Source organism: Tachyglossus aculeatus, chromosome 16, assembly GCF_015852505.1.
Source record: "Tachyglossus aculeatus isolate mTacAcu1 chromosome 16, mTacAcu1.pri, whole genome shotgun sequence".
Lineage (NCBI taxonomy): Eukaryota > Metazoa > Chordata > Mammalia > Monotremata > Tachyglossidae > Tachyglossus > Tachyglossus aculeatus.
The window spans coordinates 21,140,355-21,165,564 of record NC_052081.1 but is presented as its reverse complement, the minus strand read 5'-3'; the positions used below and the strand labels follow the sequence as shown (position 1 = coordinate 21,165,564).

Genomic DNA, 25,210 nt, shown 5'->3' with positions numbered 1-25,210 from the left:
AATTTCTAAGGATAAATAATAATAATAGCATTTATTAAGCGCTTACTATGTGCAAAGCACTATAAATGATCTCCAAGTGACGATGCCCTCTTCAGTAACAATACTTCATTTCATATTTATTACTCTATTTATTTATTTATTTATTTTACTTGTACACATCTATTCTATTTATTTTATTTTGTTAGTATGTTTGGTTTTGTTCTCTGTCTCCTCCTTTTAGACTGTGAGCCCACTGTTGGGTAGGGACTGTCTCTATATGTTGCCAACTTGTACTTCCCAAGCGCTTAGTACAGTGCTCTGCACACAGTAAGCGCTCAATAAATACGATTGATTGATTGATTGATTTACACAAATAAATCGAAGGATTTTCCAAAGTCATTGGAAAACGGGAAAAGATCTTTGAGACGGATGCGGAATTGGGATATTTGAACACGTTTCACGAAAAATTCTTAACCAATTAAAACGAGATTCTGCCAAAGGAGTCAGTCATTCAACGGGTGTCATGTCAGGTATTTTTGGTCTCGCAGGGTGCTTGGTGTCCTGGAGTAATAATGTGCTAGTTTGTGAAGGAATTAATTCACTTCCAAAGAGCTTCAAATCTTGTGAGTTTTTTCGCTTCTAACAGGATCTCCCATTGCACTGATTTTTATACGACCACTAGGTATTTTCTGATGCCAAAATGCCAATTTTATTCAGAAACTCAGTTTGTACTTTTGGCGCTGGATTTACTCTTCATTCGAAGATTTGTGCCATGAAGAGGAATCCAGAGGTTTTCGATGTGCTTAAATACACTAGATGCATTTTAAATGGATTTCTCTAGGAGTAAAACCATCTTCACACAAATTAAAATCAGAAAACGGAATAATGAAGCGAATCTGGTTCTGCATTTTAGTGATATTTTGTTAATCCCCTAAGTATTCCATCCCGGAGCCCGCTATCATAAAAACAGGGGATTACCTAGAAAGTCTTGAAAGTTATGAACAAGTCATGAATGACGGCAGAGATGTCAGACGAACAGGAAAATATCAAACTGAGTTCCCTCACCAGTTCATTTCCAAATTCTCTAAAGCAAAACTTTGGCATATTTTAGGTGTTTGGTGGTGAAAGGGACCCCAGTTCTATTCGAAAGTCCAAATGTTCTGGACCTCGGGCTAGCGGCTTTGTTGCCGAATTGTACTTTCCAAGCGCTTAGTACAGCGCTTTGCACATAGCAAGCGCTCACTAAATACAACTGACTGAATGAAAAATGAATGAAAATACTTAAAACCACACTGTCTTTGAAAATTAAGAAACCACACTGAAGAAGTTGCACAGTCCGGCGGGAGGAAGAAACAGGGAAACGGAAGGATCAGCAGAGAAGCCGCTCTCTCTCCCGGGAGAAAGTTACAGTTATCCTGGCAGCTCATAAGCATGCAAAAAGAATGAATTAATAATATATTGGGCTATGATATACATTTTACATACATTTGACACACAGACAAGACGACCAACCACAACCTCTTCAATTGTGACCTACGTTTCAGCGGCTTTCCACTGCATATACGTTCATAACAATAAAAACACAGGAGAAAAAATAGGTGGCAGTTGGGAATCTGGGCCTCAACGTTACGGGGGAGGAGAATAATCAAGAACACCATAAAGCCAACCAATTACTTATTAAAACTCTCAAGAGTGAAGTTTTGTACTACACTGCTAATGTTTACAATTTGTTACGAGCTGAATTAGAAAATGGCTTTTGGGTTTAAAAAGAGAACATTTTTTTTCAATTCAGAGTCTTTACATTTGATTTCTTTGTCTGAAAATCAATCAATCAATCAATCGTATTTATTGAGCACTTACTGTGTGCAGAGCACTGGACTAAGTGCTTGGGAAGTACAATTTGGAAAGAATTCAGGATGCAAAAACTCCCTCTTGGGGGTCATCTTACCCACTCTTGCCACTGTAGTAATTGCTCCTTAAAGAACATTAGAGTGTTCTTTTTGCCTTCTCTTTCTGATTGATTTAGGGACCATCACTTCTGGGAGCTTTGTCCCATTATCCAGCAAATTCTCTCATCTTTTCCACTACACGATATACGTTCCCTTTCGCTCTTTTGATGTCTATTATTTTTGTTTCACGCTGAAAGAGCATCGAAAATTAATTCCTCTTTGACTTACATTCGCACACGTGTAACTGGTTCTCTGGCTATCCTCTGTCCTTAGAGCAGCTGACTTCTCTGCCTGTGGAATATCAAAACGCCTAAATAGTGAAATGTTTCACAATTCACAGCGTAAGTCATCGAGCTCCACCTGAAAGCTCAATTTATAGATTCCTTTTAAATTAAAGTTCAATTCTGAGAAAGCAGTATACGATTTTGAGATAGAGGGGAGATGCCGCTGGAGAGAGTGGGAAAATCATTTTACCAAATCAAGGGTGATAGTTGGAGTGGGTTCAAATAAATGTATTATTTTAATAATATCTTGGAAACGGAAGTAGAGATTCATAAAACCATTTGAGACCGTAGGGCTGCTTACAGAACGCAACACAAACTGCATCAATATCTTTCCAAAACCTTGTCTGGGACCTAATCATTTGACCCACTCATTCTAACACTCAACCGGCTCTAATATTTAAAGCTCTTTCAAAATACCTTTTGATATTTACAATGAACCATTTGTCTTTATACTACTATAGAAAGGACTTTGCAAAAGTGCTAAATAAAAACAGCCCCGCAATGTATCGTCTAGCTCTGCAGTGGAAACACGAACACAACCTGTGATTACAACTGTAGATGTGGTAGATTTTTCTATGAAGCTGAAATGGTCGTATTTTTCTACTTGATTATCCCCCAGAGATACATTATCATTACCTCGGCAACTACTGGAAGAGTGCGGTATTTATGTGACGCAAAATAATTGTCAGAATCAGTCCCAGGGATGGTGCATTAAACCAGATTTGAGGGAGACGTTTAGTTGGTTTACCTGGTCAGTAAACTACTTGACGGCAAATTGGGCACTTTTGGAGATGTCACATTCCTACCCACGGAAGGGCGGAATCGCCATCGCTCCCGGGAAGTAGCATTTGGACAGCACGGCACGTTATTTCACCCACGAGGCCCACCGGTTCCAAGTCCGTACTTCCAGTCGTCAGGTTCGTGGGGCTTTCAATATTCCTGGCCTAAAAGTTTCGCTATGGTGCTCAACTGGATATTTGAAGTCCCTTCATAGATGGCGCCTGAAACCAAAGAGGAGGGAGAACAGGAATATTCATTCATTCAATGGTATTTATTGAGCGCTTACTGTGCGCAGAGCACTGTACTAAGCGCTTGACCCAAAGAAGCAAGAGAAGTCCAAATCCTTGCTTTGGTGGGCAGTTACCTGTGCTTTGACCAGATGCAAAAAAACGACAAAACCAGAGACAACAAAACACACAAATACACATAAATATTATTTCTAACCAGTGATAAGCAGCATGGCCTAGTGAATACAACATTGGCCCAGGAGTCAGAGGACAACAGAGGACCCTGGAAGACCCTGGGCTAGTCACTTCACTTCTCCGTGTCTCAATTCCCTCATCTGTAAACCCGGGATTAAGAATGTGAGCCCCACGTGGAACATGGACTGCGCCCAACCTGATTACCTCTGTTTACTTCAGCGGTCATTCATTCACTCAATCGTATTTATTGAGCGCTTACTGTGCGCACAGCACTGTACTAAGCGCGTGGGAAGTACGAGTTGGCAACATATAGGGACGGTCCCTACCCAACAACGGGCTCACAGTCACTTGGCACATAGTAAACACTTAACAAATACCATACCATAGGGAAAAAATAAACCTCATCCGTCTTCTGGGGTTATCTTATTTAGTCATCAAACCACTAACAGCACATTTGTGGCAGATGAGAAACGTTTTCTCTCAAAGATGATTCAGAAATCCCTAATATTACACGGTTACAGATTAATAGAGGAGTTAATTTAAAGGCTCTTGATGCGTTTCTGAAACCGGACTTTGGGGTTTCATTACCGAGACTGGATTTAATTAATTAAAATAAATAAATGATGATAATTGTGCATGGGATGCACATACTCACATGTAGGCACTAAATATAACTCTATGGTTTAGGTTTTCCAGGCATATGAATGGAATCTCTCTCGTTTCCCAAAAGAACTGGAGCAAATAAGGGGTGCTGTGGCAACTTGGAAAGGGAGGCAGTTTCGGAAAGAGTCTAAATTTTTTAACAAGTCAAATCTGCTTGGTTTCCTCCCACAGTGCTAAATGTTGCCAATTTTAGCAGCAATGCGACTCTTCATTTCAAGTGCAGGCTTCTGTTTCATGAGATATAAATAAGTGTCCATAAGACATGTTCACAGTACACACGTGACTAATTTAAGTAACTTATTCTGCTCCCATGAATTGAAATCACTGGAACGCTAATTTTGGATAAGGAGTAAAATTTCCATACTCGTCAGTTTTTACCAATTTCTGAAACTGCAAATTTGTTACGAGGCCTCTACTGAGCCACGCCAATTAGGTAGAAGAAGTCTTTGCGAAATTTCAAGGAATTAAGCCAATTCTCTAGTACAGGTAGCGTTGAATCGTATGTCGCAAAATTTCAATGGGGCACAAAATCACATATGATACCTTAGAAATACAAGAGCTAGAGGGGTAATAAAAAACAACCACTTGGCATTTTTGTGCTTCCTAGGAAATATGACTTTTTTTAAGGCGAGAGGCAGAAAAAAAACCAATATAACCTTCACAGGCGATAAAGAGGCACCGATGAACACTCAGAAGTAATCTAAAAATCACCCATGCAACTATTAGCACAAACATTTTGAACGGCTTTCTTTAGTTAAACCACGCGAGTTGGACAGAGCTACTTACCAATTTTAGCATCTCTGTAATATTTTTCAACTGGGTAATCTTTCGTGTACCCCACTCCACCCATCCACTCCACGCATTTACTCGTTGTCAGCGCGGCGACCTGCCAAAGATCAAAGCCTCCATCACCAGTCCTGCCGCACGACTTAGACTGTGTTCTACAAATTATTTTATGGGGAAAAATGTCTTTTAGAGACAGAGCTTCAGGGTCAGTTCTGTTGGAAGGTATTTGAAAAAGAGGTCAACCTTGATCCCTTTCCGCATCTTCGTCTTTCCCACGCCATAGGGTTCGCGGTTCAACCGGAGGGTCGGCCCGGACACTGCGCTCCGCTGAAAGCACCCTGAAGGCAGGGATTGTGTCTACTCACTTTATTGTACTCTCCCGGGCCCTTAGTACAGTGCTCTGCACAGACCACTGAGCTTCACTATCTGGCCGAATGACTCCCCTCGGCTTTCTTCCCCGCCCCCTCAGCTGGGCGGTACGGTCCGGGAGAAGCCCTCCCCTCGTCTCTCTCTCCGTCTTCCCAGGACTTACGGAACCAGAAGCGGAGCCAGAATTCCCAGATCACGGATTCACTGATGTCCGATTCCCTCCGTTCTTCCCCCACCATGGCTGTTTCTGGTCCTGAGACCCTGAGAGAACCCTCTCCTATGTAAGCGGAGCACCTCAGGAAGGGTCCTTCGGACATGGATGCCGCTCCCCCATGGCCCTGGGGTCAAGGTGTTTTATTGGGATCCATCACCTAGCGAATGGCCTTACAAACGTCGGCCAACATTTATGCTCCCCAGCAGGATGGAAGCTCTCCCAAAGTCTGGGGTTGTACTTCCAAGCGCTCAGTACACAGTAAGCGCTCAATAAATACGACAATGAATGAATGAAGGAGGAAGGAGGTTTCTTAGCAGTCCTAGGCCTACGATGAACCACTGAGTCTGCGGTTGGCAGGATTCCCACCGCTGAAGCTTCTCCCAGGACCAACCGGTCCAGAACTACAGAGAGGAGCCAAGAGCCGAGGCGGCAGGGGCCTCTGAAAAGCCGGACACGTTTTCTCCCGAGGATCTGGCTGGGGTCTGGAGGAAAGAAGAACGTACCCTAAACTACAGGGTCAAGAGATTCAGCAATGGTGAGGGGCCTGGGACTGAAGCTTCAGGGTACCGGAAGGGGGGATAGTAGCGTTCGGATAAAACCGGGAAAGTCCTCTAGGCTGTAAGCTCGTTACGGGGCAGGGAACGTGACTGCTGATTCTTCTGTGCTGTACTCTCCCAAAGGGTTAGTACGGAGCCCTGCACGTCGGATGCACCCCACTGACTGATGGAAAAGAAGGGAAAGTAATCAGAGTAGGCCTCCTGGACGAGATGCGAGTCCCGGACGGGTCGGAAGATGGGCAAATTGTGGATTGCTGGGTCCGAACGGAGAGGAAGCTCTAAGAAGGAGCGAGGAGGGATCAGAGGAGGGACAGGTGAGAGGGTCCGTGAAGATGTCGGTCTGCGAGGAGCCAGGGCTGCGAGCTGGGGTGTAGTGGGAGAAAAGTGCTTGACACAGGTAGGAATGGATAACCATTGACATCTGAGTAGCAGAGTGACGTATGGACTGGGAAGAGGAGAACCCGGAAACAGGGAGGTGAGCGAGGGGCTGAGATTCCAGGGAGAGTTTCGGGGGAGAGGGAGGGATGGGCCTGAGACTGACCGGACTGGCAGTCGGCACTCCTCACCTTGGCCACCCAGCCTTGGGGTCCGGGCTGGACCCCAACTGTGGCTCTGTTTTGGCCGGAATCAGCCTCACAGTCACGCTGCTCCCATTGGGTCCGGGAGGGGAGGCAGGGGGATGACAGGAGGGATGGGTGTTTGACGGGTGGGAGGCCCGAGGCGGCTAGGCCCCAACCTCTAGACTGTGAGCCCGCTGTTGGGTAGGGACAGTCTCCATATGTTGCCAACTTGGACTTCCCAAGCTCTTAGTCCAGTGCTCTGCACACAGTAAGCGTTCAATAAATACGACTGAACGAATGAACGAATGAACCTCCACTCCAGCCCCCTCTCTTTTAGTTGCGTTCTTGCCCCCGCGTCCATCTGGCCCTGCCTGTGGTACTAAGATGTGGCGCTGAGCGTCTGGCGTATCGCAAGTGACGGCGGTAGCGGCATTTCCACAGGAAAGGTTCTTGCATTAAAGCATCTCCCCAACTCCACCACTTCTCCTGGGTAAGGGAAGGCCCTAAAAAATTGAAATTCATTCATTCATTCCTATTTATTGAGCGCTTACTGTGTGCAGAGCACTGTACTAAGCGCTTGGGAAGTACAAGTCGGTAACATACAGAGACGGTCCTGACCTAGGTGCTTTGTCTAAGAACTTTATACTCTGTCCAGGAACCTTACAAGCCCGCTGTTGGGTAGGGACCGTCTCTATATGTTGCCAACTTGGACTTCCCAAGCGCTCAGTACAGTGCTCTGCACACGGTAAGTGCTCAATAAATAAGATCGAATGAATGCAAACGAACAGATATCTATTTTGATGCTACTGATGCCTGTCTACTCGCTCTGTTTTGTTCCGCTCTAGATGGTGAGCCCACTGTTGGGTAGGGATGGTGTCTTATTGTATTTTCCACTCTGCACACGGTAGGTGCTCAATAAATACGACGGAATGAATGAATGAAAGGTAGAGCACACAGACAAGCGGAATCCGACGACGGAGAATGCTTTTTTTTTTTTTTTTTTTTTTTTTTTTACCTCCGCCGCGTAGTATTTGGCCATGCAGGCTTCCTTGATAAATGGTCTTCCGACTTCCGCAAGCCTGGCGGCATTGTAGGTCAGTAGCCGTGTGGCTTCGAGCTGGGTGGCCACTTGGGCTATTTGGTGCTGGAGTCCCTGTTCCGGTCAGAGCCAACGGTACCGAGTTAGAACGCCAATCTCTGAGGACGCCTTCCAACCCGAAATCCTGGACTGCTACGGTATACCGTCGGACGCTCAGGTGGGCCAAAAGGAAATCCACGGGCCCTACTCTGAAAACACCTTTTAACCTACGTCCAAAATCGCATGGCATCAGATATTGTTAAAATTCTCTTATCGGAGCTTCAGAGTTCATGCAACTCTTTTATGACAACTCCTGGTATTTCAAAAGATAAAATGCACACAACGAGGCAGTTCAAAATATGAAACTATTGGGCGACGGTCCTTTCGATGATCGCCGTCGAACTGTTCCGGCAGAGAATTCAAGGGAAATTCTACCAATCACTCCAGGAAAGAAGCCTACCAATTAGGCTCCCCAGCCTCTTCCGTTCCATCTCCCGGCCCGGACTTTCCCATCCCTCCTCCCTCAACCTTCCCCTAGCCTCCCATCTCATCCCTGGTCATTCCTGTTCCCCCCTTGCCCCCCCATCCCCAAACCTCCTGCATTTCACTCACCCCCAACTAACTTCTCCCGTTCCACACTCTCGCCCAACTATCCACCCCCGCCTCTCCGATTCCACTCCCCCACTGGCTTTTCCTATTCCGCTTCTCCACCGGTCTCTCCCCTTCCACCAGCCTTTCCCACTCCGTTCCATTCCCACCCTGGCCTCTCCCATTCTACCCCCGACAGCTAGTGCCATAAACAAAACCGCTCTCGTAAAATCGACACCGATGCATTTTAAAACCGAGACGGGATGTAAATCTAGAAATGATCTCAGTGCCGTTTCATTTACCTAGAAATGCTCTAACTCAAGGATTTCCTGAAATCTTCTCCACGCTCTTTTCTAATTAACGTTTCCACGCGATACTGATTCTGACCAAATTACATAGCTAACAAATACTCATTCCTTCACAATAAATGCATACTTGAAAATCAAAGATTCTCTGGCCGAACTGCATCCTTTCTTTGGTGTACGGGATGGTTTGGTCAAAACATCCTTGTGCTAATCCCAACATCTGGAGAGGACGAGAAAAACAAAGAGCAGATTGCATTTTTAAAAGAACCGATCCCATCTCCTAAATGACGGTTATTTTTCCATAGCTCAGACCACTCACTATGAGACTACGTCCCAGAAGGGATTACTGCGGCATAATCGCGTCGCTTAGTTCATCCAGGGTATTCCAAAAATGTGTAGCGGCCACTATATTGAAGCTTCTATACACAATTACCTGTATTTCAAAATACTTTGGTATCTTATAAAGAGAGGGACTTGTCATCTATACTGCTCCTCCCGAGTCCTTAGTAAGATGGGAGATTAAAATAATAATAATAACAATAATAATGATCAGTGTGGCCTCGCAAAATACGACCAGGCCCAGGACTCGTGAAAAGTCTTTGGTTCGAATTCCAGCTCTGCCAACTGCCTGCTGTGGAACCCTGGGCAAGTCACTTCAGTTCTCTTGGCCTCAGTTTCCTCATCTATAAACTAGGGATTCAATATTCCAGGCTCCCTCCTTCTTAGACTGTGACCCCCACGTAGGACAGCAACTGTGTTAGACCTGGGGTTTTCTACCCCGTACTTAGTACAGCTCTTGGCACGGAGAAAGCGCTTAAAAACATCATAATTATTATTATTTATTACCGTCATTATCATTATTAATTCAATCATATTTATTGAGCGCTTACGGTGTGCAGAGCACTGTACTAAGCACTTGGGAAGTACAAGTATATATGTATATGTATATATGTTTGTACGCATTTATTACTCTATTTTATTTGGGAAGTACAAGTATATATGTATATATGTTTGTACGTATTTATTACTCTATTTTATTTGGGAAGTACAAGTATATGTATATATGTTTGTACGTATTTATTACTCTATTTTATTTGGGAAGTACAAGTATATATGTATATGTATATATGTTTGTACATATTTATTACTCTATTTTATTTGTACATATTTACTCTATTTTATTTTGTTAATATGTTTTGTTTTGTTCTTGGTCTCCCCCTTCTAGACTGTGAGCCCGCTGTTGGGTAGGGACTGTCTCTAGATGTTCCCAACTTGCCAAGCGCTTAGTCCAGTGCTCTGCACACAGTCAGCGCTCAATAAATATGACTGAATGACTGAATGAATGTCTCCCCCTTCTAGCCTGTGAGCCCGCTGTTGGGTAGGGACCGTCTCTAGATGTTGCCAACTTGGACTTCCCAAGCGCTTAGCCCAGTGCTCTGCACACAGTAAGCGCTCAATAAATACGACTAAATGACTGAATGAATACAGGTTGGCAACGTCTAGAGACAGTCCCTACCCAGCAGTGAGCGGGCTCACAGTCAAGACGGGGGAGACAGACAAGACAGAACGTATTAACAAAATAAAATAAGTGGAATAAATACGTATAAATGAAATAAATATTTCATTTTAGTCTTGCTTCATGAAGCCACCCCTTCCTCTCCACCATTACAGCCCCTCCTCCGGATCGAGCGCTCATAAACTCCTGACTAGATAAGCATAGCGTCCTACGATGCTCTCTCACTTCAGCAGTGGCGACTCTGAATGGGGTCAATTCACGAGCGTCGAACGTGTCGGACGGTTGTTAGAGTCATCGCTGAGGGACACCCTGCTGTTCCACCGTGAAATGGTTATTTTCTATCTGCTCATTAGTTTTCTACTGGATAATGCGCTGCAAAATTAAGTTCATCTGGCCAAGTCCCCTGGTGAGCCGGATTTAAGTCTGGCATTCATTCAATCGTATTTACTGAGCACTTACTGTGTGCAGAGCACTGTATTAAGCGCTTGGGAAGTACAATTTTGCAACATATATTCATTCATTCATTCATTCAATCAATCGTAATTATTGAGCGCTTACTGTGTGCAGAGCACTGTATTAAGCGCTTGGGAAGTACAAGTTTGCAACATATATTTATTCATTCAATTGTATTTATTGAGTGCTTACTGTGTGCAGAGCACTGTATTAAGCGCTTGGGAAGTACGAGTTTGCAACATATATTCATTCATTCAATCGCATTTATTGAGCACTTACTGTGTGCAGAGCACTGGACTAAGCACTTGGGAAGTCCAAGTTGGCAACATATAGAGACGGTCCCTATCTAACAGTGGGCTCACAGTCTAGAAGATTGAATATTTATTCATTCAATCGCATTTATTGAATGCTTACTGTGTGCAGGGCACTGTACTATCAATCAATCAATCAATTGTATTTATTGAGCGCTTACTGTGTGCAGAGCACTGTACTAAGCATTTGGGAAGTACAAGTTGGCAACATATAGAGACAGTCCCTACCCAACAGTGGGCTCACAGTCTAAAAGGGGGAGACAGAGAACAAAACCAAACATACTAACAAAATAAAATAAATAGAATAGATATGTACAGGTAAAATAAATAGAGTAATAAATATGTACAAACATATATACATATATACAGGTGGTGTGGGGAAGGGAAGGAGGTAAGATGGGGGGGATGGAGAGGAGGACGAGGGGGAGAGGAAGGAAGGGGCTCAGTCTGGGAAGGTCTCCTGGAGGAGGTGAGCTCTCAGCAGGGCCTTGAAGGGAGGAAGAGAGCTAGCTTGGCGGATGGGCAGAGGGAGGGCATTCCAGGCCCGGGGGATGACGTGGGCTGGGGGTCGATGGCGGGACAGGCGAGAACGAGGTACGGTGAGGAGATTAGCGGCGGAGGAGCGGAGGGTGCGGGCTGGGCTGGAGAAGGAGAGAAGGGAGGTGAGGGAGGAGGGGGCGAGGGGATGGATGGACAGCCTTGAAGCCCAGGGTGAGGAGTTTCTGCCTGATGCGCAGATTGATTGGTAGCCACTGGAGATTTTTGAGGAGGGGAGTGATATGCCCAGAGCGTTTCTGGACAAAGATAATCCAGGCAGCAGCATGAAGTATGGATTGAAGTGGGGAGAGACACGAGGATGGGAGATCAGAGAGAAGGCTGATGCAGTAGTCCAAACGGGATAGGATGAGAGTTTGAACAAGCAGGTTAGCGGTTTGGATGGAGAGGAAAGGGCGGATCTTGGCGATGTTGCGGAGCTGAGACCGGCAGGTTTTGGTGACGGCTTGGATGTGAGGGGTGAACGAGACAGCGGAGTCGAGGATGACACCAAGGTTGTGGGCTTGTGAGACGGGAAGGATGGTAGTGCCGTCAGCGGTGATGGGAAAGTCAGGGAGAGGGCAGGGTTTGGGAGGGAAGACAAGGAGTTCAGGCACCCACCCTGCCTTTGCGCAGAAGGGGAAACTGAGGAACGGGGCGGGGTCGAATGAGAGAGATGAGTCAAAAACATCGCCAAAGTTGCGGGCTTGTAAGACGGGGAGGACCACAGCGTTGTCTACAGTGACGTCGGCCTTGTCTACGCCAAATCAACTGCAATGCACTAGTTATGTGGGAACAAGAGAAATAACACAAAATCCCGACTGAGCCCCCGTTTTTCTCTCCTCCTCCCCATCCCCCCCGCCCTACCTCCTTCCCCTCCCCACGGCACCTGTATATATGTTTGTACGGATTTATTACTCTATTTATGTGACTTGTACCTATTTCCTACTCTATTTATTTTGTTAATGATGTGCATCTAGCTTTATTTTTATTTATTCCAATGACCTGACACCTGTGCTCACGTCCTGTTCTGTTGTCCGTCTCCCCCTTCTAGACCGTGAGCCCGCTGTTGGGTAGGGACAGTCTCTATATGTTGCCATTTTGTCCTTCCCAAGTGCTTAGTCCAGTACTCTGCACCCAAGAAGCGCTCAATAAATACGGCTGAATGGATGACTGAATGACTTGTCCTTCCCAAGTGCTCGGTACAGTGCTCTGCACACGGTAAGCGCTCAATAAATGCGACTGAATGAATGAATACGATTGAATAGAGCCTTCTCGTGGGCAGGGAACATATTTACCAACTCAGTTGTATTGTATTGCACTCTCCCAAATGCTTGGCTCGGTGCTCTGCACGGAATAGGCGCTTAATAAATACCATTTTTTAAAAAAGGAGAGAAACCAGACTGTATAGTGGGGAAGTGAAGGCTGAACCATTAAGATAGGGGAAAAAAATGGACTTTTACTGCAAAACACTTTCCTGCCTGATTAAATCAATCTCTTTCTTGTAGTCCAGCTCGTAAGGAAAGGAAAAAACAAATACTTATTCCAAACTTTCGGGAGAAGAGCTTTATCGTCCTGAAAATTTTTTAGCGCTTTTAGTGTTCCATATATCTTCTTTCTTCCACTGCATATTTTGGCTTACATTCTCTCGCATCCACTTCCCTTCTGCCTCTTCATCCATTCAATCGCATTTCATTCATTCATTCACTCAATCGCATTTACTGAGCGCTTACTGTGTGCAGAGCACCGTGCTAAGCGCTTGGGAAGTCCTAGTTGGCAACATCTAGAGCCGGTCCCTGCCCAACAGCGGGCTCACAGTCCAGAAGACTGAATATTTATTTATTCAATCGTATTTATTGAGCGCTTACTGTGTGCTGAGCGCTTGGGAATTCACCCGACAAACTGTAAAGTCCTCAAAGGCAGGGGTCCCGTCGGCTAAGTCTATTGGATTTTTTCCAAGTACTTAACGCGATGTTCTGCAAAGAGTAGGGGCTCCATAAATACTATTGACCGGCTCTTTCCTTTTTCAAAATCCCCTTGAGTAGAAAATAGGACAAAATCAATGGGAGGTTTCCACCCTCACTACAAAACAGCCTTTTACTGGGACACAGAATGACAATATTTGAATTTTGCTAATCCATCCCTAAAATTACGCTGGTTACTGAAGTCTGTGTAGACTATATCTACACAGACATAATAATAATAATAATGATGGCATTTATTAAGCACTTACTATGTGCAAAGCACTGTTCTAAGCGCCGGGGAGGTTACAAGGTGATGAGGTTGGCCCACGTGGGGCTCACAGTCTTAATCCCCATTTTCCAGATGAGGTAACTGAGGCACAGAGAAGTGAAGTGACTTGCCCAAAGTCACACAGCTGACAACCGGCAGAGCCGGGATTTGGTTATCAAAGCCTGATTCATTCATTCATTCATTCAATCATATTTACTGAGCGCTTATTGTGTGCGGAGCACTGTACAAAGCGCTTTGGAAGTACAAGTTGGCAACATATAGAGACGGTCCCTACCCAACAGTGGGTCGCTTTCCAAAATCGACACAGAGCACTTGGATTTGTGTTCTTTGGAAGAAACCAGTGTGATGCCGTATTCTCGACTGGACTGGAAAAGTTAACAATGAATTAAAAGAAAAAAATCATTTTTTCTGCACTTCCATCGATATAGCCATGCTTTAATCTTTGCAGTGGTGCAAACACACACACACACACACACACACACACACACACACACACACACACACACACAGAGAAAGCCCAGCACTTAGAACAGCGCTTGGCACATAGTAAGCGCTTCTGCACACAGTAAGCGCCCAATAAATACGACTGACTGCATGAATGAACAAATACCATAATTATTACTTATTATTATTACCCAAATGTAACCAATGACGTATACAAGGGGTCATGAAGCCCAAAATTTTTAATTTTGTTCCTTAAATTATTCTTGAAAATTATTACCACTTAACTCTCAATTATAATATGTTACATAATACATATAATAATATATAATATATACCAATATAACATAAAATATAATGGCAATACAAAATATATATCATATTAATATATCATATAATAATATAGTACAGGATGATATATTGCTATATTATATATAAATAGATTAACATATAGTATATTATATGTTATATGTATTATATAATAATATATAATATATACCAATATAACATAAAATATAACGGCAATACAAAATATATACTATATCATATTAATGCATCGTATAATAATATATTACAGGATGATATATTGCTATATTACATATAAATAGATTCACATATAATATGCTATATAATGCATTATAATATAATCTAATTATAATATTATATGTTATATACAATTATAATTACAACTATATAAAATTATAAATTTATATAATTATAAAACTATATAGAACTATATAATTATAATTGAGAGTTAAGTGGTAATAATTTTTAAGAACAATGATCTCTTCAGAACAAATGATAATTACAGAATTTGCGTCAAACCCTGCTCATTCATTCATTCAATCTTACCTCCTTCCCGTCCCCACAGCACCTGTATATATGTATATATGTTTGCACATATTTATTACTCTATTTATTTATTTATTTATTTTACTTGTACATACCTATTCTATTTATTTTATTTTGTTAGTATATTTGGTTTTGTTGTCTGTCTCCCCCTTCTAGACTGTGAGCCCGCTGTTGGGTAGGGACCGTCTCTATGTGTTGCCAACTTGTACTTCCCAAGCACTTAGTACAGTGCTCTGCACACAGTAAGTGCTCAATAAATACGATTGATGATGATGATGATTCAATCGTATTTATTGAGCGCTCACTGCCTGCAGAGCACTGGGGCACGTACGAGTTAAATCTGTCAACCTGAATGACAGTCCCGCTTTCATCTGCTTGCTTAATTCCGGGACTTCAGTACCGGGCTCAAAAAGACCCAGAAATTTTCCTCTGCGACCATCGAACACCACAGCCGGCATAGAGCCTGTAAATCGCGTTCTAACATCATTTCAACCTTCTTTTCTCGTGACCGCAATGAGACCCTGAGGTTTTAGGCCTTTGGAAGACTCCATGTCTTTGGAGAGGACATCGATTTTTAGGACCCCTGTGGAAGTTAGCCATCTAAGGAGCAAGGGAATGCGATCAAAGTTCAAGAGAGAAAATTCTACAGGGAATCCGTGATTTTGCTAACCTGCACCTATGCATCCAGGCAAAACTCCTCACTCTCGGCCTCAAGGCTGTGCTTCCCCTCCCCACAGCACCTGGATATATGTTTGTATGGATTTATCACTCTATTTATTTTGCTTGTACATATTTACTCTCCTATTTATGTTGTTAATGATGTGCATCTGGCTTGAATTCCATTTATTCTGACGACTTGACGCCCGTCCCCGTGTTTTGTTTTGTTGCCTGTCTCCCCCTTCTAGCCTGTCTCGCTATGTTGCCGACTTCTATAATAATAATAATAATGATGATGGCATTTGTTAAGCGCTTACTATGTTCTAGTACAGTGTTCTGCACACAGGACGCGCTCAATCAATACTTGTACATATTTACTATTCTATTTCTTTTATTTTGTTAATATATTTTGTTTTGTTCTCTGTCTCCCCCTTCTAGACTGTGAGCCCGTTGTCGGGTAGGGACCGTCACTAGATGTTGCCGACTTGGACTTCCCAAGCGCTTAGTACAGTGCTCTGCACACAGTAAGTGCTCAAAAAATACAATTGAATGAATGAATGAATGAATGAATGAGCCCGTTGTTGGGTACAGACCGTCTCTAGATGTTGCCGACTTGTACTTCTCAGGCGCTTAGTACAGTGCTCTGCACACAGTAAGCGCTCAATGAATACTTGTACATATTTACTATTCTATTTCTTTTATTTTGTTAATATGGTTTGTTTTGTTGTCTGTCTCCCCCTTCTAGACTGTGAGCCCGTTGTTGGGTAAGGACCATCTCTAGATGTTGTCGACTTGGACTTCCCAAGCGCTTAGTACAGTCCTCTGCACACGGTAAGCGCTCAAGAAATATGACAATGAATGAATGAATGAGCCCGTTGTTGGATAGGGACTGTCTCTAGATGTATGCCGACTTGTACTTCCCAGGCGCTTAGTACAGTGCTCTGCACACAGTAAGCGCTCAATAAATACTTGTACATATTTCCTATTCTATTTCTTTTATTTTGTTAATATATTTTGTTTTGTTGGCTGTCTCCCCCTTCTAGACTGTGAGCCCATTGTTGGGTAGGGACCGTCTCTTGATGTTGCCGACTTGGACTTCCCAAGCGCTTAGTACAGCGCTCTGCACACAGTAAGCGCTCAAGAAATACGAATGAATGAATGAATGAACCTGTTGTTGGGTATGGACCGTCTCTATATGTTGCCGACTTGGACTTCCCAAGTGCTTAGTACAGTGCTCTGCACACAGTAAGCGCTCAAGAAATAAGACTGAATGAATGAATGAGCCCGTTGTTGGGTAGGGACCGTCTCTAGATGTTGCCAACATGTACACCCCAGGCGCTTAGTTCAGTGCTCTGCACACAGTAAGCGCTCAATAAATACTTGTACATATTTACTATTCTATTTCTTTTATTTTGTTAATATATTTTGTTTTGTTGGCTGTCTCCCCCTTCTAGACTGTGAGCCCGTTATTGGGTAGGGAGCGTCTCTCGATGTAGCCGACTTGGACTTTCCAGGCGCTTAGTCCAGTGCTCCGCACACAGTAAGCGCTCAAGAAATACGATTGAATGAGTGACTGAATGAATGAATGGGTTCAAATCCCGGCTCCGCCACTTGTCAGCCCGGTGACTTTGGGCAAGTCACCTCACTCCTCTGGGCCTCAGTTCCCTCATCTGGAAAACGGGGATGAAGACTGGGAGCCCGCCTTGGGCCAACCTCATTCATTCATTCATTCGATCGTATTTATTGAACGCTTACCGTGTGCAGAGCACTGGCCTAAGCGTTTGGGAAGTCCAAGTCGGCAACATCTAAAGATGGTCCCTACCCAACGACGGGCTCATTCATTCATTCACTGTCGTATTTCTTGAGCGCTTACTGTGTGCAGAGCACTGGACTCATCACCTCGTAACCTCCCCAGCGCTCAGAAGAGTGCTTTGCACTAAGCGCTTAATGAATGCTATTAAAAATAAATAGCTAAATTAATACGATTGAATGAATGAATGAATGAATGAATGAATGCACGAGCCACTTGTCACCCTAGGAGAAGGGCGACGCCTAGTGGCAGCAGCGCTCTTCAACAAGGCAGAATTTCTTCAATTTAGCAACCTTCGCCCGCCACCTTAGAACGATCTATCAAGAATGATCTGGACAATAATAATAATAATAATAATAATGGCATTTATTAAGCGCTTACTATCATCAATCGTATTTATTGAGCGCTTACTGTGTGCAGAGCACTGTACTAAGTGCTTAGGAAGTACAAGTAGGCAACATATAGAGACGGTCCCTACCCAACAGTGGGCTCAAAAGCACTGCTCTAAGCACTGGGGGGGTTACAAGGTGATCAGGTTGTCCCCCAGGAGGGCTCCCACTCTTCATCCCCATTTGACAGATGAGGGAACTGAGGCCCAGAGAAGTGAAGTGACTTAATAATAATAATAATAATAATGGTGGTATTGGTTAGGTGCTTACTGTGTGCTTAGAAAGCACTGCTCTAAGCACTGGGGAGGTTACAAGGTGATCAGGTTGTCCCCGGGGGGGCTCCCACTCTTCATCCCCATTTGACAGATGAGGGAACTGAGGCCCGGAGAGGTGAAGTGACTTGCCCAAAGTCACACAGCTGACAGTTGGCTGAGCTGGGATTGGAACCCGTAATAATAATAATAATAATAACAACGATGGCATTTGTTAAGCACTTACTATGTGCAAAGCACTGTTCTAAGCGCTGGGGAGGTTACAAGGTGATCAGGTTTTCCCCCGGGGGGCTCCCAGTCTCCATCCCCATTTGACAGAGGAGGGAACTGAGGCCTGGAGAAGTGAAGTGACTGAATAATAATAATAATAATAATGGTGGTATTTGTTAAGCACTTACTATGTGCTTAGAAAGCACTGCTCTTGGCACTGGGGAGGTTACAAGGTGATCAGGTTGTCCCCCGGGGGAACTCCCACTCTGCATCCCCATTTGACAGATGAGGGAACTGAGGCTCAGAGAAGTGAAGTGACTTAAAAATAATAATAATAGTGGTATTTGTTAAGCATTTACTATGTGCAAAGCACTGTTCTAAGCACTGGGGGGAATACAAGGTGATCAGGTTGTCCCACATGGGGCTCCCAGTCTTAATCCCCATTTTCCAGATGAGGGAACTGAGGCTCAGAGAAGTGAAGTGACTTAATAATAATAATAATAGTGGTATTTGTTAAGCATTTCCTATGTGCAAAGCACTGTTCTAAGCACTGGGGGGAATACAAGGTGATCAGGTTGTCCCACGTGGGGCTCCCAGTCTTCATCCCCATTTTCCAGATGAGGGAACTGAGGCCCAGAGAAGTGAAGTGACTTGCCCAAAGTCACACAGCTGACTGTTGGCGGGGCCGGGATTTGAACCCATGACCTCGGCCACCAAAGGCCGGGCTCTTTCCACTGAGCCGCGCTGCTCGAGTCACACGGCCGACAGCTGGCGGAGCCGGGATTGGAACCCATGACCTCTGACTCCCAAGCCCGGGCTATCAGGTCCTCGAAACGGTCCCCAAAGCTACTCACCTGCGCAGCAATTCCTATCCTGCCTCCGTTCAGCATGCCGATGGCATACTTGTAGCCTTGTCCAACCTGCCCCAGGATATTGGCTTCCGGCACCTGAAGAATCAACAACGATAATCACACCGATGACGGCACTGGTTATAGGCGCTTACTATGTGCCGAGCACTGTTCGAAACGCTGGGGAGGATCCAAGGTGATCAGGTTGTCCCACGGGGGGCTCGCAGTCTTCACCCCCATTTTCCAGATGAGGTGACGGAGGCCCAGAGAAGTGAAGTGACTTGCCCCGGGTCACACGGCTGACAGTTGGCGGAGCCAGGATTTGAACCCATAACCTCTACTGAACAAGAACTCCCTTGTTCAGCATTTTGTTACCTCGACAGACCCGCGAAACTCACCTAATAATATTCAAATGTGCCCGGCGACTAAAGGCAACAGCGAAGAGGATGCCAACCTCTCAACAGTCTAGGTATCCTCTCAACCATAAATAATAATGATAATAATGGCATTTGTTTAGCGCTTACTATGTGCCAAGCACTGTTCTAAGCGCTGGGGACGATACAAGGTGATCAGGTTGTCCCACGGGGGGCTCACAGTCTTAATCCCCATTTTCCAGATGAGGTCACTGAGGCACAGAGGAGTTAAGTGACTTGCCCCAGGTCACACGGCTGACAAGTGGTGGAGTGGGATTTGAACCCATGACCTCTACTGAACAAGAACTCCCTTGTTCAGTATTTCATTACCTTGATGGACCCGCGAAACTCACCTAATAATATTCGAATGTGCCCGGCGACTAAAGGCAACAGCAAAGAGGATGCCAACCTCTCAACAGTCTATGTATCCTCTCAACCATAAATAATAATGATAATAATGGCATTTGTTTAGCGCTTACTATGTGCCAAGCGCTGTTCTAAGCGCTGGGGAGGATACAAGGTGATCAGGTTGTCCCACGGGGGGCTCACAGTCTTAATCCCCATTTTCCAGATGAGGTCACTGAGGCACAGAGGAGTTAAGTGACTTGCCCCAGGTCACACGGCTGACAAGTGGTGGAGTGGGATTTGAATCCATGACCTCTACTGAACAAGAACTCCCTTGTTCAGTATTTCGTTACCTTGATGGACCCGCGAAACTCACCTAATAATATTCGAATGTGCCTGGCGACTAAAGGCAACAGCGAAGAGGATGCCAACCTCTCAATAGTCTAATGTATCCTCTTGGCCGTAAATAATTTAATAATAATAATAATAATAATAGTATTTGCTTAGTGCCTACTATGTGCAAAGCACTGTCCTAAGTGCTGGGGAGGTGACATGGTGATCAGCTTGTCCCACGGGGGGCTCACAGTCTTCATCCCCGTTTTCAAGATGAGGGAACTGAGGCACAGAGGAGTTAAATGACTTGCCCCAAGTCACACAGCTGACAAGTGGCAGAGCCGGGATTTGAACCCATGACCTCTGCTGCACAAGAACTCCCTTGTTCAATATTTCATTACCATGACTGGCCCATGAAACTCACCTAATAATATTCGAATGTGCCCGGCGACTAAAGGCAACAGCGAAGAGGATGCCAACCTCACAACGGTCTATGTATCCTCTCGGCTATAAATAATAATAATAATGATAATGGTATTTGTTTAGCGCTTACTATGTGCAAAGCAGTGTTCTAAGCCCTGGGGAGGATACAAGGTGATCAGGTTGTCCCACGGGGGGCTCACAGTCTTCATCCCCATTTTACAGATGAGGTCACTGAGGCACAGAGGAGTTAAGTGACTTGCCCCAGGTCACACGGCTGACAAGTGGTGGAGAGGGATTTGAACCCATGACCTCTACTGAACAAGAACTCCCTTGTTCAGTATTTCGTTACCTCGACGGACCCGCGAAACTCACCTAATAATATTCGAATGTGCCCGGCGACTAAAGGCAACAGCGAAGAGGACGCCAACCGCTCAACAGTCTATGTATCCTCTCAACCATAAATAATAATGATAATAATGGCATTTGTTTAGCGCTTACTATGTGCCAAGCACTGTTCTAAGCGCTGGGGAGGATACAAGGTGATCAGGCTGTCCCACGGGGGGCTCACAGTCTTAATCCCCATTTTCCAGATGAGGTCACTGAGGCACAGAGGAGTTAAGTGGCTTGCCCCAAGTCACACGGCTGACAAGTGGCGGAGCCGGGATTTGAACCCATGACCTCTGCTGCACAAGAACTCCCTTGCTCAGTATTTCGTGACCTCAACGGACCCGCGAAACTCACCTAATAATATTCGAACGTGCCCGGCGACTAAAGGATGCCAACGTCTCAACAGTCTGTGTATCCTCTCGCTGAAATCTACGCCCTCCCAAACCTTCTCTGTACGCTGACAAGCAGCAGAGCGGGGATTTCATTCAATCGTATTTACTGAGTGCTTACTATGCGCAGAGCACTGTACTGAGCGCTTGGGGAGTACAGGGGATGAGCAACCTGTAACTTGGGAGCAATCGAGAGCCCTTTTAAAGTGAGTTTGGCTTGTAAGAAACACACATATCGCTCGGCCGGGCTGAACCGAACAGGAAGGGTAACCACCCCTCCACCCTCCACAGATGCCATCTGCAAGTCATCAATTCTGGAGAATTCCTGAACCATTGCGTTCAGTAGGTGCTCGATAAATACATTCCCAGTACGGCACGAACGTGGATTTGGGAATCTGGCGGCCATATAAGCCAAGGACGGGACAGAGAATCAGCATTCGTTAAGTGCTCATTTTGCAGACGCTAGATCAAGTCGTGGAAAAGAGTCCCCGCGTCGCAACGGGACACGGAGCCTCGAGGGACCATCCAGGGAAAAGTCCTCCGTATCCCGGGGAGAAATAGCGTCGGCTCCCTTTTTCCAAACCAGACCACCAAGGAGGCTGATTAAATCCTCAGTTTTTCCGGATTTGGCGCTCAGATGCCAGAGGGTGAACGTCCGCGCTTTTCCGGGGCAGGCCGCTCTAGAATGGGCAAGAAATACAATTCCGAGGTCTCAGAGGATTTAAGACTCAAAGACAACAAATGCTCCGAAGCATTACAGTTGTGAAACCAGATATGCGGAATAATTTGGCCGTAAAGTGGGAAACATCTGGCAATATGTTTGGTCAGGGGTTCTAATCCCGGCTCCGCCACACGTCAGCTGTGTGACCTTGAGCAAGTCACTTCACTTCTCAGAGCCTCAGTTCCCTCATCTGTAAAATGGGGATGAAGACTGTGAGCCCCATGTGGGACAACCTGATCAGCTTGTATACCTCCCAGCACTTAGAAGTGTTTTGCATATAGTAAGCGCTTAATAAATGCCATTATTATTATTATTATATTTGTCTTCTGTCTTTTATCTTGCACCGAAGCATGCATATTAAATACATTTTCACTTAGAACAGTGTTTTGCATATAGTAAACGTTTAACAAATGCCATCATTATTATTATTCTTACACTTCCGTCTTTTATCTTGCACCGAAGCGTGCATATTAAATATATTTTCACCCAGCGCTTAGCACACTGTTTTGCATATAGTAAGCGCTTAATAAATGCCATTATTATTATTATTATATTTGTCTTCTGTCTTTTATCTTGCACCGAAGCATGCATATTAAATATATTTTCACCCAGCGCTTAGAACAGTGTTTTGCATATAGTAAGTGCTTAACAAATGCCATCATTATTATGATTACTGCATTTGTCTTCTGTCTTTTATCTTGCACCAAAGCATGCGTATTAAATATATTTTCACCCAGCGCTTAGAACAGTCTTTTGCAAATAGTAAGCGCTTAACACATGCCATCATTACTATGATTATTATTATATTTGTCTTCTGTCTTTTATCTTGCACTGAAGCATGCATATTAAATATATTTTCACCCAGCGCTTAGAACAGTGTTTTGCATATAGTAAGCGCTTAACAAACGCCATCATTATTATGATTATTACATTTTTCTTCTGTCTTTTTTCTTGCACCAAAGCATGTATATTAAATATATTTTCACCCAGCGCTTAGAACAGTGCTTTGCATATAGTAAGCGCTTAACAAATGTCATTAATATTATTATTATATTTGTCTTCTGTCTTTAATCTTGCACCGAAACATGCATATTAAATATATTTTCACCCAGCGCTTAGAACAGTGTTTTGCATATAGTAAGCGCTTAACAAATGCCATCGTTATTATCATTATTACATTGGTCTTCTGTCTTTTATCTTGCACCGAAGCATGCATATTATATTTTCCCCCAGCGCTTAGAACAGTGTTTTGCATATCGTAAGCGCTTAACAAATGCCATCATTATTATTATTACATTTGTCTTCTGTCTTATCTTGCACCGAAGCATGTATATTAAACATATTTGCACCCAGCGCTTAGAACAGTGTTTTGCATATAGTAAGTGCTTAACAAATGCTATCATTATTATTATTACATTTGTCTTCTGTCTTTTATCTTGCAACGCAGCATGCATATTAAATATATTTTCACATCATATACTTGTTGAAATTCCAACACACCTACCTTCACATTTTCAAACGTCAAAGGGCAGGTCGATGAGGCTCTGATTCCCATTTTGTTCTCCTTCTTTCCAATCTGAAGACCCTCGGTGTCACGATCTACTATGAAACAAGTTATTCCTTTGTATCCCTGGAAAGTAGATAAAATAATAATAATGACGATGGCATTGATTAGGCGCTATGTGCAAAGCACTGCTCTAAGCGCTGGGGGGGCCCACGTGGGGCTCCCAGTCTTCACCCCCATTTTTACAGATGAGGCCACTGAGGCACAGAGAAGTGAAGTGACTTGCCCAAAGTCACACAGCTGCCAAGTGGATACAATATTGCTTACTGCAGCATTTCACCAAAAAAGACTGGGGAAAAGACAAGGCTTTTTGCCATCATTCTGCTTAATACGTATTTTCCGAAAGGAAAGAGAGATTACTAATGAATGTGTCCCAAGTCTCAAATTCTTGACTGTCACTTAAAAACGAATATCCTGCAGGTCTTTAAAATAGAAAGTGTTTCAGCTTTTATGGGACTCAAGTTTACGCACTAAAGTCCTAGACTGCAGGATGAGATCTGAAAAATGGGATATATGAGATGAGGCTATTTAAAACATCTTTCAAAACTCTAGGCTCTCCGAAATGGGCGAGCGTTCTGGGGGCCCTTTTTAGAATATTTTATTGAGAATATTTATTTAAACTCCAGGCTCTCCGAAATGGGCGAGCATTCTGGGGGGCATTTTTAGGATATTTTATTGAGAATATTTATTTATTTCTATAGAATAGTTATTGAGAAGATTTAGAATATTTTTAGGAAATACTTCCAAGTCTTACTATGAGGCACAAGGGTGCCTCCTAAGCCTTAAGTGCTTAGTACAGTGCTCTGCACAGTAAGCGCTCAATAAATACGACTGATTGACTGATTGATTGATTGAATAAATACGATCGGATGAAAGAGTGAAGTGAATAATAACTGTTGTTGAATGCTGTGCAAATTTACAAGCTGAACTGCCTTTGTTGGGATCGAACCCAAATCTAACCCTTGCATTTGGGGAGCGGGGCCCATAATTTCCACACCAGCTACGGGGTTGAAACTCTTGCCGGTTGATACAGGAATTATAAACTCAATCCGTGGTATTTCCTGAGTGCTTACTGTAGACGGAACACCGTACTAAAATTCTTGGGAGAGTACAACACCGCAGAGTTGGAAGAAAATAACTATTTAATACAGGCTGAACCCCAAACCTGACCAGCGCATGGACAGTTGGTGAACAATGAAATCTGTAACATAGTTTACAGCTTTACAATTGACAGTCCCGATGTTAAGCACATAACAGATTCTGAGAAATTCTGTTTGATATATGCACAGTTCCTACCGTCTATGTTGCCAACTTGTCTTTCCCAAGCGCTTAGTACAGTGCTCTGCACACAGTAAGTGCTCAATAAATACGACTGAAGGAAAGAAAGAAGGAATTACCATTGACTGTCCCGATGTTAAGCACATAACAGATCCTGAGAAATTCTGTTTGATATATGGATAGAGTTCCTACCGTCTATGTTGCCAACTTGGACTTCCCAAGCGCTTAGTACAGTGCTCTGCACACAGTAAGCGCTCAATAAATACAACTGAAGGAA

General features: G+C 44.0%; 1 protein-coding gene across 3 annotated transcripts in view; it reads right to left on the bottom strand.

Annotated features, from left to right (window-relative positions):
- Window positions 1-1,397: 1,397 nt before the first annotated feature.
- ACADSB (acyl-CoA dehydrogenase short/branched chain) overlaps window positions 1,398-25,210 on the bottom strand; it is a 44,499-nt gene continuing 20,686 nt past the window's right edge. Inside the window, exons 5-11 of one of the 3 annotated variants that reach the window (XM_038757805.1) lie at window positions 23,596-23,721; window positions 19,087-19,179; window positions 8,665-8,754; window positions 7,579-7,716; window positions 4,864-4,963; window positions 2,961-3,213; window positions 1,398-2,219 (exon numbers count right to left, since the gene is read on the bottom strand). In XM_038757805.1, coding sequence (XP_038613733.1) covers window positions 3,143-3,213; window positions 4,864-4,963; window positions 7,579-7,716; window positions 8,665-8,754; window positions 19,087-19,179; window positions 23,596-23,721 — 618 coding nt within the window. In that variant the 3' untranslated portion in view covers window positions 1,398-2,219; window positions 2,961-3,142. Of the gene's footprint in view, window positions 3,214-4,863; window positions 4,964-7,578; window positions 7,717-8,664; window positions 8,755-19,086; window positions 19,180-23,595; window positions 23,722-25,210 lie in introns of all 3 variants that reach the window. The other 2 variants (XM_038757807.1, XM_038757806.1) reach the window with 2 other exon arrangements.